We start from the raw sequence: 20,770 nt of genomic DNA, 5'->3' as shown, positions 1-20,770 counted from the left end.
GTAATGACCATTATTTCTGGACATGCAGTTTGATCTGGTCTTCTCAAAATCTTCACCTCTGTACACATGCCTAAACTATTTTCTGCAGATTATTAACAAGCCTGAACAATAACAGATTGAATTCAAATCTATGCCTTCTCCTTATCTGCCATATCTTGGCAGAAAACTTGGGCACCAAAATCTGTCTACTCCAGATAAAGGCAACCTTCAAACTTTCTCCTGAGGCTGGTATAACAATTCTGGAGATAAGGATTTGCTCGGTTTTCTGATCTTCCTCGTTAATAATAATCCTGACCAAGGATAACATTTAACATTCCCTGTATATGCCAGTGCCGCATGCAAATATTATATCTATAGAATATTCATGTAGGAACCCGTCAACAAGCTCTTGTTTGAAGTGAGCACTCCTTGTTATGATCTGAAAATAGAATATTTATCTCCAGCATGCCTTCACAAATGGAGACTCTAAATCTTGTGAAAATCCAGGTTCCATCACCACCCATCCCTGAAAACGAGCAAATATCCTTGATGATTGAGATTATGAGTATCCCTGAAAAGCAACGCAGAGGCTCAGAAGATTGATACTCAAAGAGACTCTAAAAATACATATGTGACTGCATGATTTTGATGGGCCTACCCTTATATACATCATGAGGAAATAATGACTTGTCACTAGAAAGTCAGAAGATTGATATTAGATTCACAAGGAGTCCGACAAGCATCCTTGGGCAAAGAGAGCCTCTACGAGAGTAACTACTAGAGGACCTAACTTCCTAGAATTTGTTCAGAGGGATAATTTTGAGGTGTGATTCCTTGTTAATGAGTTCTCTGCGAAAGAAAAGTTTCAAGTGGAAATCCTTGAGAGAAGTTTGAGGTGAAAATCCTAGTTCCACCCTCTAGGAGCAGCTATGGTGGGTCCACCCTCCGACTTGGTTCATAGTGGATATCATGTGAGTCACTCCATGATGTTGTTTTGATTTATGTCATGAAAGGTGACAATCTTTCATTTGATATATGTGTGAGGTCGCTATTGTAAGGTGACAGTCTTAGCAATAGCTCAACCATGTTATCATGATAGACTTCATTAGGTTGTTGTCCTAGAATGTATCGTTAATCATGTTAACAAAATATATCGTGATCGACTATGTTAAATTGTTGTCCTAAAATGAGCCGAAAATCACGATATTGTGCTTGTTGTGTTGTATTCTTGATCCATTGTCATGATAGACTACATTAACTTGTTGTCTCAGACTGTGTCAGAAGGCTTGACAATAAGTAAATCATGACAATCTTGGATTGAGCTAGAAATCATGAGATCAAGACTAACTATTTGATCGACTATGTTTGTGTCTCGGAATGTGTTGGAAATCAGATGGTATATATTCTTAAAGGGACATAATTGTGTATAAGCATTTTTTATGCAAACTCGAATAAGAGATTATTGAGATTAAGAAATTGATCATATCCTCCCTCACTAAGAGGGAGTGTTAAGTAATAGCTTGCTAAGTGGGCGTGTCTAATATCAATATATCTAACATACATATACTATGTATATGTATATACATGCATATGTAAATACATACATACATATACATATACATATACATATACATATATATGTATGTATTTATGTATGTATATGTTTGATTTAGTTCACGCACTGATATCTCATTCTATGGGATACTTTATGATCATTCCCTGATCGAGCTGTATATATTAATATATATGTTGTGATAGTACCTCTCATGTATCAAGCATTGATTCATGACATTAATATCATACTAAGATAATATCTCTCCATATACTTGAGAGCATAATGTGTTTTGTAATAATCCTCCTTGGCTAAGAGGGAATGTTAAGGTTGTAGCTTCAGTCGGATTAAATTAACCTAGAGATAGATCTTTTATGGTTATTGGTAAATCATCATTTAGAAAAACTATTAAATACATTATAATATATAATATATATAGTTATATATATAGATATAGTTTTATATCTATATCTATATCTATATCTATATATTATTGTTAATATATTATTTAATGATGATTAACCATAGAGACATGCATCTTCATGAGACATGTCTCCAACTCTCATATTTATAAGTCATTCAATTATGCATTTGGAACACACCAATATGAAGGCAGTGTTATTACATTTGCAGAAAACAATCTTTGTTACTCAATAACAACAATAGAGGAACAATAAGCCAAGTAGGAGTATCTGTATTGACCATCAGCAAAGTCCACAAAATCTTGGAGATGGTGAAGAAATAGATCAAATCAAAGATGGCCTTGAGCCTAAAGGGATGGGCCCTGAACTCAACAAAGAATAACATTGTGTGGAGTGGATCAATGGCATCTAATGATACGCCGGAGGAGAAGAGTTTGAACCCACTCAATCAAGGCCCTACCAAAGTCCAAGAGATCTAACTAGGGAGGGACAACTTGGACATAGTGCCCTGAAAGTGATGTTTGAAATAGTCTCTCCAACATGGCTAGGGAACCCATATCTTTGGTAAGCTTGGGTTGTACGGCGAGTCTCAAACAAAAGCGAGGTCCAAAGAACTTAACCCCAAGATGAGTGTATGAGGAAGCAATCTCAATCTCATGACCTTAAAGTAAAAATGGAGATGCGAGGTCTACAAACAATTGAAGACCATGACTCAAGTCTTACCCAAGTTCTCTATAGTTTTTGTACCCACCATTCCCATCTCAGAGGTAAACGTTTCAGCAGCCTATCTCTTCTATGACTCCTCTTGCCCTCATAGCAGAACAATGCGAGAATTTGGAAAATGTTTTTGAGACCTTTACTTTTCCTACTCTCATAGAAGGTCAAGTTTCCCAACTTGATACTTCAACATTCGGATATGAATTGTTCATAATAGGGTCATATCAACAAACACCCATGATACCAGTTGTACAGATAGATGCATGCATCACGAATACAAAAATACAATCAAGATCAATGTCTGCAATAACAACCATCCCAATCTCCATTGAGGAAGATCTCAATTTACCAACATGGTTAAGTAACATTACTATAAAGAGGAGGAAGATAAAATTGCCACCTCAACAAGCACCCATGATACCAATAGTACAAACAGATGCATGCAACATGACTACAAAAATACAATCAGGACCAATGTCTACAATAGCAACCATCACAATCTCTAATGAGGTTACTAGAATGGTTAAGCAAGGTTACTATGAAGAGGAAGATAAAATCGCCACATGTTAATCTTTTTCCTAGAAAGAATAAATCCAAGCTTCTAGTACACAAAGCAAAGATTGTCTCACAAATCCTTGTTGATTCCAAGAAGGTCAAATATGTTGAGATCGCAAAACCATGGTAGACAAATTGCCCAAAGAGCTTCAACATTTAGATTACAAGTTCTTGAACTTATAAAATAGTCGCAGGTAGGATATCAGAGGGATGCTCAAGATGCAATTTCTACCTTGTCCCAACGCAATAATGAACTCGGGGAAAAAAAGAACCAGCTAAGGCTGGAGAACACTCACCTTCAAGAGGTTATTCATCAGCATTCTTCCCTATCCATTGTCACCACACCTCATTCTGAATAGGTTAACCGGAGAGCTAAAGCAACAAAGGGTTGGTTAGTGCAAATTATCATAAAGGAAGTTCAAGCCATAAGGGATGCACATAAAGTCCTTGCACATCTTAAAGATATTGTTTCCAAGCTCAAGAATACACACTCTTCCTTCAACACAGAACTAATAACCTTGGATAAAGATTTAAGAATCTGAGACAAAATGCTAGAAATGGACTTGGATGTCTGGAACACATATGAGATCATCCCATCCCCAGAAATGTTTTATGAATATCAAGGCTCATGGTCAACAAGGTACGTGTAATAGAACGGCTATTGGCAGAGGTGCAAGAAGCCCTTAGAAGTTGCAATGTTATTGAAATTGACATAATAGGTAACCTTGATCAGATGTGATGCAAAGTGTTCACTGAGAATAATAACCTGCTAGCAAAGGAAACCATAATCTCATAATTCACCAATAGAATTAATGCAAAATTTGAAGCAGATAATTTTGGGGTTCATATTATGAAAGAATTTTCAGCGTATAAGTTTTCAGCAAAGCACCTGTAGAAATTTATCAAAGAGAATCATCAGGTCGTCAAGAAATGTAATTCCACGATTATCAAGGTGAATGCAATGGCACAGAACACAAGAACTCCCGACCTTTCAGTCATCCAAGATTTCATCACCAAGTACAAGGCCTAGGTTGATAATTTGCAAGATTGATTCTGCAATTTTCTTCATCTTTATTTAAGTGTGTTTTCAGCTTTGTGGATTCAGAAGACATGTTACATTGACTTGCATGGAATCAAATTACATGTACCTTCAGTTATGTAATTGCATAAGTCTTCTTACTTGTTTGACATAGTCAAGGTGGTTGTGTTTCTCCCACCATTTTCTCATTTTTTCTCTCACTCCTTTGCCTATATAAGGGAGTGACTTTCCTTGTAAATTTCATATTTTTATATGCAAAAAAGCTCTACAGAAGTTGTGCTAATATAACTATGATTTGTTTGTGCAAGTTTTTAAGAAAGTTAATAAAAGAACCAATTTGTTTTGAAGTTGCATCAGGAAACAATTGTGGTTGTATAATCTAGAAGCTCTAACTACAGTTTTTGGGTTACCTTCTTTAGTTCATTCAAATCTTGTTTGTATTCGGAGCAAAGTGAATATAAGAAACAATTTGTTTCAAGGTTGTGACTGGAAATGATTGTGGTGGTATAAGTTAGAAGTTGCATCTGCAATTTGTATTACTTTCTTAGTTCATACATCTTATTAGAATCAGTCACTTTCATGTTTGTGAGCTGAAATAACTTAGAGGTTTAGAATTTAGAAGTCATTATTTGTGGAAGTTTGTGTTGGCAATTTACCTAAGAGGAGAATATGGAGACATTATGAGATTGTCATTTATCGTAAGATATATGCTATATTCAATGAGCATACTCTGGAATTATGTTTTGGAGGGGATAACTCAAAAAATTGTCTAACTGTAAGCCGACAACTTTTTGATTGGCAAGCTTCATAGAGAGCAAACACATCCACAGTAAACAGTAGGTAGTACAGACATTGAAAATCATATCCCCAAGCATGCATGTCATAATTAGTTGTACAAACTGAGTTATTAAAGTTTTATTAGTTACAGTCATGTATGGGAAAAACAGATGATAGGCAAGGAATTGGTAAATTGTGTTAAGGAATTATTTTGGTTTACTAAAATTATTACTTAACTATTATGAGACGGCATCCTAGATGTTAATGCTAACTCAGCATAAGAAGATTTCATGTTTTGGGACGTGTGAAAACTTGACAACCGACAAGACATAAAAATTTGGTATAAAGGAAAGAATTTTGTATACGACATTGATAGATGTCTTTCGACATTCAAATGAAACTGTTGTATGATGCAAACTTTTATTAAAAAGAAGCAAAGGCAGTATATGCAAAGTTGTGTAAAGAAAGCCATCAAGGACGAATCAGATATTGAAGATATCAACATTGTCAAAAGGCTTTTGTATCTATACATTTTGTATACAGAATATATAATTGTATGTGCATGTTTGAGTAGTGGACTCATCTTGCTATTTTTATAATTGTAATACTAACTCCTAACATGGTTGAGGCTTCTAACTAGGGCTAATCCTCTAACAAGGACAGATACACTATAGGGATGTAATAGACTCCTAACAAGGTCAATATCTTTCACAAGATGCTTTAGGTTATTGGATCATTTTGTGGGTACCATCCCCATCAGGTTTTCCCTTGGCCAAGGTTTCCCTAGTTAACAAATAATGGTGTTATGAATTGCACTGTGTTGTTGTTATATTTACTTTTCAGTTTGATTACATGTGCATGTTTAACGATTGTTAAAGATATCCATAGTGGGGCAAAAGTTTGTGAATATTGATTCACCACCCCCCCTTCCCACTATTTTCTATTTCTGATAGTTTGTGTGCTCCATTTGTGGTGGTGGAACTAGAAGTAGAAATCGTCTACTTCTGGAAGTCTATTTGCTCCAATAGTAGAGATTGATCATTGAAGGACTGCATAGGAGTCTGTGATATCCCTAGTCGTTTTTATAGTGTAGAGAAATAGACATAGATCTAAGTCGGTACACTCACAATTAGCATGTGAGTTGATTTGAGTTCACCAGTGTCAATGTTCCAATATAAAGATAAAGTGTAGTTAAGAAATCCATCTTGCCCATTACCCACTCCGCGAGTAAATGGATTCTTTCCTAAAAAAAGAGGAAAGAATATCAATAACACCCCTTTCAGTATCTCTAAACTTCTTGCTTACCTTGGGTTGATCCTAGTAACAATGAGACAAAGGAGCCTTCCCTTTAAAGTAGGAGGGACTTTGTCTCACACGAGGTGGCTAGTACTCCTCTTTTGTAACAAAAGTTGTACAAATTGTCATTTACAAAATACTCACCCAACACAACATTTGTATGTGAAAAAGAAGCACAGTCAAGGTTTCAAGGGAGAATTATTCTTTTAAGTGGGGATGCAAGGAACCAGCTAGAAAAGGGATCCAATCTAGGGCAATGGGGAAGCAAATTCCTTAAAAATCAAGTCTTTAAACCTTTCATATTCATTTATTCAATTTTATTTTCATAACTTGAACTATTAAATTGTCTGATTTATTTTATATTTTGTTTATTTTTTTCAATTTAAACTTTAAAGTTGCATTAGATCTGGAAAACTAGAAATATCATCTTTCCTTAACAAAGTGAAGGCAAACATAACAAAAGCAGCAAATAACAACTTAACGAAATACCCAGAGAGTAAGGGTCATTCTTAGATTAGGATGGTGAAATGCAAAAAAACTGGATCCCACGCTTGATGTATACTAAAGCAAGTAAACAAGCTCGAGCAGAATGCATATGAGTTCCCCCTCCAATAGGATGGGCTAAACTAAACTTTGATGGAGCCTCAAGAGGCAACCCATCTTGGCTAGTAAAAAGACATAAACCCTTGGGGATGATGTCTAATAATCTACCAGAGCTAGAAGCCCTTATTGAAGGTTTAAAGTTATGTTTCGAGGCCGGCATTAACAAAGTAGTGATTGAAGGTGACTCACAAATAATTCTTAATGCACTAAGGGAAAAACCACACCAAACTGAAAAATTAACTCCAACTAGAAGATGCATTAAAACTAATTGCAAGTTACAGGAAATCACAATCAATCATATATATAGGGAAGGAAATAAAGATGCAAACCTTTTAGCTAACAAAGGTGTACACAGAGAAGATTTTATGTTAAAAAAAAATGAAAACATAGGAAGCTAGAATTGTTAAGACAAGTAGAATTAATTCAAAAGCTTATAATACAAAACTAAGGAGAAGTCTTCAAATGATTAGACTGTTAACAAATTTAATTTCAAATTATATGACATAATTAGGAATCCCAATTGACAATCTCAAAGAATGTTTAAGACTTGATAACTGAATATACTTACATTAAATCAACTAATGAAATCATTATATAAATAGAAGAATCTCTTAACATTATATCTATTAACCATTGGGACATTGATCAATTATTGTATTTGTTATTGGGTTTTGGACGCTCAATATTAAAAATGAGCTTGAAGTGTATCTGAGGTTGCAGTACTCATAAAGAGCAACGAATCAAGAAGCTCACTATCAAAAGATTAGATGACATAATAGAACAGAAAGTGGCTCTAATTTAAAAGCAATGATACCTCAATAAATGCAACCCATTGTTCAAAAAAATTACATAATCCCACATAAGGTATCCCATTAAATGTATAAATATCAAAGTTGTAAAAGGAAGGTGTGCCTTCCTATATCCCCAAACATCCAAGGTGTTGGTATGGCTTCCCAGATTATGAAAGGGAAGAAACTATGTAAGGGAGGGTATACTAGGGGTTTTCTACCGCATTCTTTTTCCCTCAGTGCTTGCACTTCGAATGAGGCAAAATTATTTAGAAATATAATATATAGGGCATTATGCCTTGTATCGATCAAAAAAAAGTTGCCTTAAAGCAAGAAAAAAAAAAGCAAAACTAAGAATGATAGTACTAGTCACGATAAAATTGATGGAGATGCAAATAGAAGTATTATGTGGTAGTAGATAGCTACCAAATCCATTTAACTTCCCTTTCAAATAAAACTCTTATCCAACTAGTTACACCAGTGAATAAAATGCAAACAAATCTATAGGGAAGAGTACGGTGTGGCTTTATTACTGTTGGTACCTATATGGACCCAGTATTTAAAATTTTCAGTGTGGAATCATGAACCTCTTTGAACTACGGTTCAAAGCAATTCGAAGTGGTTCAGGTCGTTCAAAGTGGTTTGGAATGTTTCACCTTGCAGGTTAAGTGCGGAAGTCCAATGATTCGAAGATCAAAGGTTCAAAGTTCAAATCCTGTGTTGCAGATTCAAAATGTCAGGTTTCAGATTAAGATTCAAATCCCCGACATGCAAATTTGAGTACAATTATTAGACCCATAAGCACAAGGTTCGAGGTTAAAGGTTTGACACAATGTTGTGGTTCAAAATCAGTGAATTTGTGGCTGGTTCCGAAATGCAGTTTGTGAGTTCACAAGTTCGAAGGATCAAATGTTACAAATGTAAAAGTAATGGTCCAAGTTCATTTCAGAAGTTAGAGGGTCAACAAGTTCAAAATTTAAGATGCAGGTTCAAAAATTCATTTAGATCCCAAATTCATAGTATGGGTTGATGATTCAGCAATCGAGAATATAGAATATTCATAAATGCAAAGCTTTAGAATTCGAGCATTTCAGGCATTTTGAAGAATGCTAGTTTTCAAGGTTTTTAAGTGCGGATTTCTAAGTTCCTAGACACCTATGATTATGCAAATTCAAAGAAGCCCGCAAAAATCATGGCATGAATATTCGTAAGTGAATACACTATGCAAAGGCATCAAGATTAATAACGGAATCATCCATATGATCAAAGGTGGTAAGGAAATTCCCATCCATTTGATAGAATGCTTGAGTTCAACCTACATATGGAAAAACATATGAAAAGAAACATTGATAAGAAACAAGAGGAACCCGCAAGGCATTGTAGTGATGTAATGTTAATGGTCTATTACAATGTTCTGATTATCAGCAACCTCGTTGATAAAAGCATCTTAATACTAATATCGAAAGTTTTGGCTCAAGCTCTGTTAGCCACAAAATGCAAGGGATGTACGCGACCCATTTGGCAAGACGATGGCCTTCCTCTTTGATCAAGCTGATTTTAGAAGGCTCTTTGTTGACTATCATGACAGAGATCACAGTATGAACTTGATTCATTTAGAGATCAATGGAATCACTGCATTTATGAAGCATTGCAACCACAAAGTTTAGCCCAATTGTCTTCTCCAAACAAAGAAAGGAAACATTTTTATGCAATGTTGGGAACTTTAAAAGATGCCCCCTTATCTCAATATAAGTTGTGGTTATGGGAATCATGCTACACAATTTTAGAGGCTCCACACAGTCCCTATTGTAGTGTGTCCATTTTGAATGGTGAAGCATAAGCAAGGTGAAGGACACACTGGAAATGACATCGAGCTGCTCTCTAAATCATCACAAATCCAGCATAAGAAGTCGGTTTCATTCTCCCATCTACCTTCGTTCATCAGATCGATAGCTTTTATAACAAGGTGACGCCATGATTCCACAAAAGGGAAGGGAGAGGAAGATGTGCGACATGATTTTAACTCACTTTTTTCTCAATATCAAGTACACATAGCCTGAATCCTTCCAGATGCTCAACCGGAAAAAGAGGAGAATGGTGAAAACATTCACATTAATGAGCAGACCAAGCGTGACAACTTGAATGTGAATAGATCGGCAGAGATTTGAAACCCGATTCTGTCATATGCGTGGAGTTGATAGAGAGCCACTCCAGCAAATACAACTTCAATGCACGAATATGCCATACGAACTAGACACATGGGAGTCTATATTTAGAAAAACATGTTTCATCAAATCATGCGCAAGGAGTTGAGACATGATATTCAATAATAATTCCAATGCCACCGCCATCTCTCAACAAAATGAGGTGTCAAAGATCATTAATGCAAGAATTTGATCGTTGGGATCATACGAGGCAACTTTGAAAGATGCAGCCCGGGAAGATATTGAAGAAGAGAAAGCATGGACAATGCAGGTGGGTTGTTTGACCAAATGCCGAGAGTAGAAATGAGGATGTGATGTCCGAGCAAGTTAAACGACCATGCCCAATCCCGATGGTTATTAAGTAAATCACATACCTTCATGAGTGTTGATCATATCAACTCCCAATAAGAGCACACCAGTCACAAAGTAAGGTAGATGATGGAATTCGTTTATACAGGCCCGAGTGCGCCCAATTTCTTCAGCATCCTTGAAAGATGATTCCTATGTGCAGAAATTTAGTGGACGAAAAACTGTCTTTTTCTTCACATGCCACTTGTCAAGGGCATGATTGCCTTTCAAATGCAACACATTCCACCTATGCTGTCCAGTCACCCACATTGTTGCATTACCCATACACCACGTGGAGTTAAAATGAATTTTATAAAGTCCATCATAACCCTATGATCAATTGGAAATATTAATAAAGTTATAAGTTGTAATGTTTGATTACCATAAAGAAGATGGGCATTATTTTGTTGAGAGATGAAGATATAAAGAAGATGGTAAAGTACACATTTCCAAGAATCAGTTGCTCAAACCGAATTAAAACCGACAGGGGAAAGAAATATATATGCATTCGTAAAGCGAAAGAAGGGTTACAGCTTTTTCGAGTTTTTTTCAGTTCTTCCAAGGGGAAAGAAAGTAGACTGTGGGCTATGGAAGAGCAGAGTTCTTGTCATTTTTCTGAGCTGTGTTAGGAAAAGGGAGGAATTTTGATTTTTAGCGTAATGTAAGGGTGGAATTTCCGTTTATTCTAGGTAGTGACTTTGATGCACATGTGTAATCAGGTCTGTGTAATCTTTTACACTTTAGAGAAGGGAGATTGGAAGATAATTCCACATCAAAACTTAGAATTTGGGCAGTTTTCTTTCCACTGATCGTGATCTTTGTATAGCTTTCAGTTTTCTCTAAATGCATTTTAATTTCACTATTTTTTTATTACGTTATCATTTCAAGGTATCTTTAAAACTCTGATTCCTCACTTTCTCAGGAAGATGGAAGATTTATTCCTTGTTTTCGTTCTTTGTGATACAGCATTCGAGTAAATGAACTTTGTCATTTGTTGTTCATTTCCTTTCAGTCAAATTAATTTTTCCGAACTTATGTCATTTTTACGTATAGATGTTTGTAAACCTTTTGTGCTTTCTGGTTAAAAGCATATGTATTTGTATCTTTGTGAATTCATTATAAGTCATACGAGGGGAGTTGTACCTAGATAAATTCAAAGGGCGCTTACGCTTTTCAATAGCGAAGTGACCCAACTGTTAGTGCATATTTAGTCTTCCTACTTGGGCTTTCGGGCTTAATTTGTATTTATTTCTTCGGAGGACAATTTGTTTACTAATAATTACAAATACATGAAAAGTTTTAGAGCTAGGTACACAATGGTACAATTTCATTTTTTGGGTGGTATGGGTCAAGGACTTTAAATGTGTCCAGAAATTAAAGAAAATGAGAAGAAAGTGTTATAGATTACACATGGAAGCAAAAATGCGGGCTTAAGTCATAACATTGTTGGCACCTTCTTTTGCAAGTGCACAATCATCTGTGGCCATGTCATTCACTATTTGTAGCAGTGAATTTATCACAAGAGGAAAGAGGAAAATGAGTGGTGGTGAGAAGACAAGGTCATTCGACGTTTAATGTATAAGAACAAGATGCTAAAGAGAACTCCATTGCCAAATTCTATTTTTCTCATGGCATCTCGTCTCATGTGGCTAAATACTCTTTCTTCAAACAAGTGATCAGAGAAGTAGCATTTATTGGTCCCACAATCATACCCACTTGAGCTCTGAAGATCATATTACCCTCCTAAACAAAAAGTATTCCAATGTTAATTGGGTAATGGACGATGAGGCAAACTTGGATGAGAACAGCTTGCTCTATTGTGATAAATGGGTGGAACAATACTAGACATTGGCAACTCGTCAATATCATAGTGAAAGCTTAACAATGTCGGCTTCCATTTTAGCAATTTCGGAGATGTCATAGAGGTAGTTGTGCCCTCAAGTATTCTACAACTAATCCCAGATTCAACAAGAGCAAATTGGTTGGTTTCATGATGGAGGGCACTTGTTAGCACTTCTTTTGGACCGCATATTGTGTTCTTGTGTTGAACAAATCATTGAAAACCATAATGAAAATAGATTAGGCAATTGGATGAGAACAGCTTGCTCTATTGTGATAAATGGGTGGAACAATACTAGACATTGGCAACTCGTCAATATCATAGTGAAAGCTTAACAATGTCGGCTTCCATTTTAGCAATTTCGGAGATGTCATAGAGGTAGTTGTGCCCTCAAGTATTCTACAACTAATCCCAGATTCAACAAGAGCAAATTGGTTGGTTTCATGATGGAGGGCGCTTGTTAGCACTTCTTTTGGACCGCATATTGTGTTCTTGTGTTGAACAAATCATTGAAAACCATAATGAAAATAGATTAGGCAAGCAAGTGGTGGCAAAAGCTAAAGACATTCATATGTTCATTTGCAACGACCACACTTCACTTACTCTTCAAGACATTTTCAAAGAAAAAGTGTCTCAAACCTTTTGAAACAAGGTATGCCCACATCATTTTGTTAGAGAGGACACTTGAAGTGCATAAAGCTTTACAGTTGATGATGGTGAATTCAAAGTCGACCGTATGGCTTAATTCAATCTCTACTCAAGGAAAATCCATCAAACAAAAGATCCTTAATTTCAATTGGAGATCCATGTAAGACATTGCTTATTTTATTATTGAATTGCGGATTTATTAAAAAATAAATATTAGATTGCTGATTTTGATATCAAATTTCATATGGTAATTAAAATTTTATTGTCCAATGATACTACTTTAAAAGTTTCAAATATAACTTGCCAATTAATTATTTTGAACTTTTTGCTTGCATTTTCTAGATATGTTTTCTCTTTTATCTCAACTATTCTGAACGTCATTAGATGTGCCGATGGAAACTCCTAGTCTTGGAGAGAGATATAAAACATTTGACAACAACTAGGGAAAATAAAGTGAACAATTTCAGCTAAGGATCATATTTTGGGATTATAGGAGCAACAAATTAATCTCATTGTAATGCAAAGGTGGAAAATAATGAAGACCTTGCTTCATATTGTAGTCTTTGCTCTAAATACCAATAGGCATGCTCAATAGGATGGAAAAGTGGCTCCACCTAACGATGAAGAGGTTTAAGATGGTCTAACATTTTAAAGGGATCTTCAATACTTTGCACACAATTCCTTGAATTTAAAAATCTTTGAGATCCAACATTCAATAGACCACAAGCAAGGTTCAATAGAGCTATATTAGTTCATACTGGATGGTGGAAATGAAAAGGGAGGGATACACAACAATTGAAAATTATTGGCACCAGCTTCCTTGCACACATTGTTAGTTCCTCTGCTGCAGAGATGAAGCAGACCATACATGGCATTATTCACTCAATCAAAATGAATAGACTTGAGAAAGAGAGAGAGGAATACACTTGCCTCTAGACAAGTAGAGAAGCCAGTGGTCATGCATAGTGCTCTTTGACTTCAAGATCATTAGATTCTAAAGTATCAGCAATTTCTAGCTTTGTGATGGGATATTGATCCCAAATACGTGGCCCAATCTAATGACAAGGAGACATCAGAAATTGGTTGGGATTTCATTGGATGAGGTAGACTATCACAATGGCAATAACTTAGAGGACTCTGATTTCAATACAATGCTGGGAGATGTAGATTAAGCGCAGCAGTGTACTTTCTTCTTCTTCTTTTTTCTTTTTCTTGTCTTTTTTTTGGGGGGGAGGGGGGATAATGCAATTATTTATGAGTGATAATGTATGAATTCTTTTATTAATTTTTCGTTTTCTGTTTTCATTTTGGAATAATGTATCTACTTATATGAATGATACATTGCAACTTAATTTTGCGTTTTGTAGTCATTTTTCAAATATTAATTTCCTATAACATTTACATAGTCATCTAGAGAACATTTCTTTACCCCCAAAATTCATCCCTAACTTTCAAGAAAACATTAAGAAAATATACCTTGATTGTGGCATTCAATGCCAACAAATTCAGTACAAGGAGACCTTACAACACTAATGCGCAATTAAATCACATATCAAGGTTTAAAAGAATTTGTTTGCAATAAACAACATTAGAGGAAATCACATATGACTAATGTCAATTTCAGGTATGACATAATAGTTTAAAGCATGTTTATTATAGTATTCAACATCTGGTGAAATTCAATCTACCATATAAACATAAAAAAGGGTAATTGCACAAAATGTCAACCAAACTTAATAGTGTACAAGGTCAGCAAAAATTCACAACTTGACAAATAAACCAACAAGACAGAACTAAATAAAACAAAACACTTACGAAAATCAAGTTCTTGTTGAGCTTGGATGCCTAGCTTTTCAGGTTCCCTAAGCTCCCTTTCCATATCCCTTACCTAATAAAATGCACTATGTTATGAAAGAGAACCAAAATAGAAACACTAGAAAAAATTCATTGTTCCAATCTCCAAAAAGAATGGTAAGCCACATAATCTTGTGTTTTTGTTAGTCGTGTACATTCATCAGCAGCCTATCATATTACATAAATGGTCACATGAGGCAATGTTATTGTGGATATATACTGACCATTGAATTTCCAAATAACAAAAACCATGTTTTACATTTACAATACTTGATTATAACTTTCACAGGTAAGGCACATTGGAATTCAAGATACATGTCTAGTATCTATCTAACCAATAGATTCAAAGTCTTCAAAAGAACAATATTATTCACTCAACTAAAAAAATGAATCTGGAATAAAAAAACATCTCATTTCTATAGTTTAAGGACTAGATACCCCAAGAAATTTCGGAAATTAATCATATATATATTCTAGTTCTTAATGTTACCTTTACTCAACAGCTATATAAGCAAAAGAAATAATTTATTAAATAATAAATATACAATCCAAACCAAAGCACTTACAATCTCCAAATAATTAAACAAGAGATATTAGCATTAATTATAGCTTTATAAACAACATCCAACTATGTAAGATGTCTTACTTCCACTTACTTGCCCATGTTTGAGACTTTATTTTTTCTGCCCTTAATAGGCCATTTATCACAAGGATTTTCCAAATTCAAATTGTTTAATCCCACCCTCCAATGTTAACTGATAATATTAATTTATGAGATAGCTTACTCATTAAATTGTCTAACTTGTAAAGTTCATGTTTTGAACACTTGAGAATTGCCTCTCATATTACCCACCTAATGAACAAAAATGTAGAACACTTGTGAAACATTAAATGGTTCCATATTGCTCTTCTAATGTATGTCAGGACTTTCAAAACAAATTGTAGCCACCAAATGATGCAGAAAATTCAAAAAGGGTTAAATATCAGCCAAAACCTAAACCTGCAAATTTAAGGTACCAAAAAATACACTAAATCAAGCCCTTCTTCCTAAACATGACACAAAAACAGTCCAAAAGAGGATGTTTAGCTGTTTAGAATTTAAAATCAGAACTATGGTAGTGAAAGTTTTTAAATAGTAAATTAAGGACTTTGCAACGTATTTTCATTACAAAACCTACTTTCCCCACAGTATAAAAAAGGCTTCAATCATTGAGATTTCATTTCTACACGTGATAAAATCAAATATCTACAATAACAAGTTTTACAAACCCTGCCCTTGTGTACTCATATGTTTGGTTCAGGGTTTGGCACAACAATGGAACAACTTGGGGTTCACCCAAAGTCAACATGGAACACAAGGCAACCAAGATAGTGGTAGTTTGTGGTGACTAATCAGAGAAGTATTCTACATACTCCATAATTTCTTGATTGAGGGAAAAAAAAAAAAGGGGGCTATTTTATTGGCATTTTTGGGCCAACATGTTGTAACTAATTTTAACCCTAAAGCGGCAAAAATGCTTGTATAAAATGGCTTGGGGTTAGCAATTGCATAAGGTATGATGCGATAATTACTTCTTGTAGCAGTATCGAGTTGTAAGGCATTATGGATTGTAATCAGGTTGTAATAACTGGATAATAATAATATTCTACTTGTTGTTTGGTGGGCGTAGCCCAAAGATTGGTTGAACCACGTTAAATCTTGGTGTCTTGTGTTCCCTTTTGTGTGATTTATTATATTTTGATATTGGTTATATTTGCATGTAATTGTTATTTCAATCCGTGGTTAAAATTGTGACAAGTGGTATCACAACAAGGTTGTTTTTCAGTAATCCTCTGCAGGAAAGTCTCACAGTTGAGTGGGAGTGATGGCAAATGAGGGTAAGCTTAAAGTTGAGATGTTTAACGGGAAGAACTTTCAGTTATGGAAAATACAAATGGAGGGCTATCTTTATCAGAAAGATTTATGAAAGCCATTGAAAGGAAAAGCCAAAAAACAAGGAACTACAACATATGAGGACTGGGAGATTTTAGACATAAAGGCACTTGGAAGCATTAGATTATGTTTGGCACCATCAGTGACATTTAACATTACAAAAGCAAAGACGGTGGAAGAGTTGATGCAAACCCTAGCAAAGTTGTATGAAAAGCCCTCTGCTTCAAACAAGGTATTTCTCATAAAGTGTTTATTCAATATGAAAATGGCAGAATGTGGATCTGTTGCAGATCATATAAATGAGTTTAATACAGTTACTAGTCAATTATCTTCTATGACTATCAATTTTGATGAAGAAATTAGGGCTCTCTTGATTTTGTGTTCTTTGCCTAAAAGCTGGAATGGCTTAGTAATGGTTGTGAGTAATTTTGTTTCTAGATCTAATACCTAACATTTGATGATGTGATTGGTGTTATTCTGAGTGAGGAAACTCGTAGGAAAACCTTAGGTGGATCTACATCAAGAAGTGCTTTGAACACACAAATCAAAGGCGAAACAATTGAGAGAGGGAGTAATTCTAGGAATCATGGCATACCAAGAGGAAAATTTAAGGGAAAGAGGTCTCAATCCAGAGAACCGAGAGACTGTTGGTACTATGGGAAACCAAGGCATAAGAAAAAAGATTGTTTGACTCGAAAGAACAATGAAGGAGATAAACCAGAAGGGAACAAAGAGGCAAATGTGGTAAGTAACAAATCCGAAGACAATGTTTTGCTTCTTTCTTTAGAAAATGTTGATGATTCTTGAGTTTTAGATCATGAGGCTTCATTTCATGATACACCCCATAGAGGTTATTTTATTGATTATGTCCAAAGAGATTTTCGGCTTGTTTATCTAGGAGATAATGAATCCTGTCTGAGTGTTGGAAAGAGAAAAGTCAAGATTAAGTTGCAGAATGGGAATCATAGGCTACTACATGAGGTGAGACATGTTCCAAGGTTGAGTAGGAGTTTAATTTCAGCAGCACAACTCGGTGATAAGGGTTGTGTAGTTACTTTTAATGATAAAAATTGGAAGGTTTTGAAAAGTTCTCTTGTAGTAGCAAAAGGTGGGAAAGTAGGCACCTTATATCTTTGTTCAGGTCATACTATTTATTTTTACTTTAATTGTTTCAAAGAAAAATGAATGTTCAAGAACAATTACTGCAGTTGAGCAAGGAGAACCAACAGCTGATGTAGATTTTGATACCACGCTATGGCACAACAAACTTGGGAACATGAGTGAGAAAGGTATGAAATTACTTCATTCGAATAAAGATTTACCAGATCTGAAATGTGTCAAAATGGACTTTTGTGAAAGCTGTTTGTATGGAAAACTAATGGGAGTGTGTTTTGTGAAGAGTGGGAAGGAAAAGACAAATGAGAAATGAGAGCTTATGCATACAATGTATGGGGACCAACTTAGGTATCTTCCCTTGATGGCTCTCATTATTATGTTACATATATTGATGATGCAACTAGAAAAGTATGTGTTTATCTCCTTAGACATAAATCTGATGTATTTCAAACTTTTAAGAAATGGAAATGCTTGGTTGAAAATGAGACTTGTACGAGATTAAAATATCTCACATATGATAATAGTGGTGAGTATTGCAGTCCCGAATTTGAAGATTATTGTTCTACTAATGGTATTTGTAGACAGAAAACCGTTTCAAGGACTCCATAGTCAAATGTAGTGACTAAACATATGAAGAGGACAATAATGGAGCATGCAAGAAGCATGAGGTTACATGCTCATGATGGGCTGCCCTTAAAAATGTGGGTAGAGATTGTCAATACTGATGTATACTTGATTAGTAGAGGTCCCTCTACTCTTTTGGGTTGTGGTATTCCAAAAGAAGCCTGGACTAGTAAGAAGGTGAGTTATTATTTTCTCAGAACCTTTGGTTGTAAAGCATTTGCACATCTTGATTCTAAAAATAGAACCAAGTTGGAAGCTAAGTCAAAGAAATGTATATTTGTTGGATATGGCATTGATGAATTTGGTTATAGACTTTGGAATTTTGAAAATCATAAAATTGTAAGAAGCGGGGATGTCATATTCAATGAGAAAGTGTTGTACAAAAATTTGTTGCAGCAACATGAGAAGAAAGAAAATAATTATGTACCATTGAATGATAATCCAAAAGATGATGTTCCAACAGTCTCTCATGCTCTGCAACAATCGCAACAACAAATACCACACAACCTAGTGAATGTTAGACGGTCAAGAAGGCTAAGTAAACCTCTAGGAAGATTTTCTCCCTCTTTGTACTCTATTTTACTAACTAATGCTGGTGAACTTGAATGTTATGAGGAAGTTGTACAAGTAGATACTAAGATTCAGTTGGCATCTATGATGACAGTAGAAATGGACTCCTTGCTAAAAAATAAGAATTGGGATTTATGTAAGTTAATAGGTAAAAAGTTTACAGCATAAATGGGTTTGCAGGTTGAAAGAAGAGGATGGAGGTAAGAAAAGATTTAAAGCTTGATTAGTGTAAAAGGATTTGCATAGAAAAAGGTTATTGATTTTGATGAAATATTCTCTCCTGTTGTTTTTGATAAAAAAGCAACCAAAAACTAGGGGGCTAGCCCTTTACAATGGTGGTGGAACAACCAGCACAAAACCTGCTAACAACCAGCTGGCAACTAGCAAACAATCAAACAGTCCCCCTAACGGTTCATATCAAAAACATAAAAAACAATATAAAGTATATAAAGTTACTAGTATTCCTACTTTTAAAACCACCAGAGTTTAACAAGCTAACAAACTTCATGTAGGTGGTCATCGCATCGTACCACCTACAGCCCATAAACAAGTTCAACTTAAAAAACAAAACCATCAATAGTAGATGGGGAGTAAGACCAGTAGAGTACCCAAGAAACACCAAACAACAGTGAGCCACTAACTAGCATCCTTTTTCTTGCCCTTCCCAGCCATCAAAACCTTGGCCCAGTGATCAACAAGGAAGCTATAAAGAAGCTTTGTGTCCTCTTTTCCACGGTTCTCCTCCTCCGAGTTATTAGCCAACAGCTGAAAAGTGGTAGCCACCGTGTGCGTCACTTTAAGAGTGAACTCCACCGCCATGCACCTGTTCATCAGTTCCTAGTGTTCCTTGCGAGTAACAGGTTCATTCTCCTCAGTTCCCAGCTTTAGGGTCCTCCTACAATTCGCCAAGGAGTTCCTTTTATCCTGCACATCAAGATTGTTAACTTGGCCTTTCAGGTTCTCCTGGCCCTCTTTACTAACTGAAGAGGAAATAGTGTGTTAGAATATATAGTCCACTGATATAACTGAGGTAGGGTAAATCAGTTATCCAACTACCATAACAATCATTAACCTTAAGCAAACTTAACCATGTGAGTAATGTAAACTAAAAACCACAACAAGATACTCGTGCACAATTAACACCAGATATGTTAACTAGGGAAAACCCTGGTGGGGATGGTACCCACAGATGATGTACTAAATATTCCTTGTTAGAGAATAGACCCTGTTAGGAGTCTGTTAAAACATTTAGTATATATGAGTCCCTATTAAGAGATTCCAACCCTGTTAGTAGTTGTGGAAGACAATTGGACCCACTGCCCAAACAGCTTCAAGGTTTAGATCAAAGAACCCACTGTCCAAATGATCTCTATATTATTCCTTGCAGAATAATAGAACTAAAATGTACTTCTTTCCTATATCTCTGTCTTGTCAACCGGACTTCGACTCCTTCAGATCTTGTAATCAATCTCATACTACACATCCAATGATCCCTTGGATCACTTACACGCAATCAATAAGCATTCTGCTCCTTGAGTTGCGCACGAATGCTTCGCATTCCACTTGATCCTCTAAATCCAAGTCTCTCTACAAACAAGGAAACCAACTTTCCTTTATACCATATCTTTATAATAATTCCTTAAGTCGGCCTTGAGGCTTTCCCAATTAATTAATAACAACACTGTCGGCTCACAATCTATACAAAACTTCACACATGTGAAACCACGTCTTACGCACATGCTAGCATCATCACACGATTGTTCTCTATCACTGTTATCTGCGCATCACCTTCATTACATCTTGGCTAAAAGATATTGTTGGTTATCAAAATCGTTGATTAGAAACCTACAAGCCTTGCCTACTCGATGTTGGGATATCTAATCAATTTTGGCCAACTTGACAAGA

General features: G+C 35.5%; 1 protein-coding gene across 1 annotated transcript in view; it reads right to left on the bottom strand.

Moving 5' to 3' along the window:
- The window catches only part of SMC5 (structural maintenance of chromosomes 5), a 171,679-nt gene that overhangs the window by 73,885 nt on the left and 77,024 nt on the right, over positions 1-20,770 (bottom strand). The window contains exon 20 of the mRNA XM_089831289.1: positions 14,584-14,656. Coding sequence (XP_089687415.1) covers positions 14,584-14,656 — 73 coding nt within the window. The remainder of the gene's footprint in view (positions 1-14,583; positions 14,657-20,770) is intronic.

Source organism: Cupressus sempervirens, chromosome 1 (genome assembly GCF_028749045.1).
Source record: "Cupressus sempervirens isolate cs-2001-9-10 chromosome 1, ASM2874904v1, whole genome shotgun sequence".
NCBI lineage: Eukaryota > Viridiplantae > Streptophyta > Pinopsida > Cupressales > Cupressaceae > Cupressus > Cupressus sempervirens.
The sequence above is the reverse complement of the archived record's forward strand: the minus strand, read 5'-3'. Positions and strand labels throughout refer to the sequence as shown.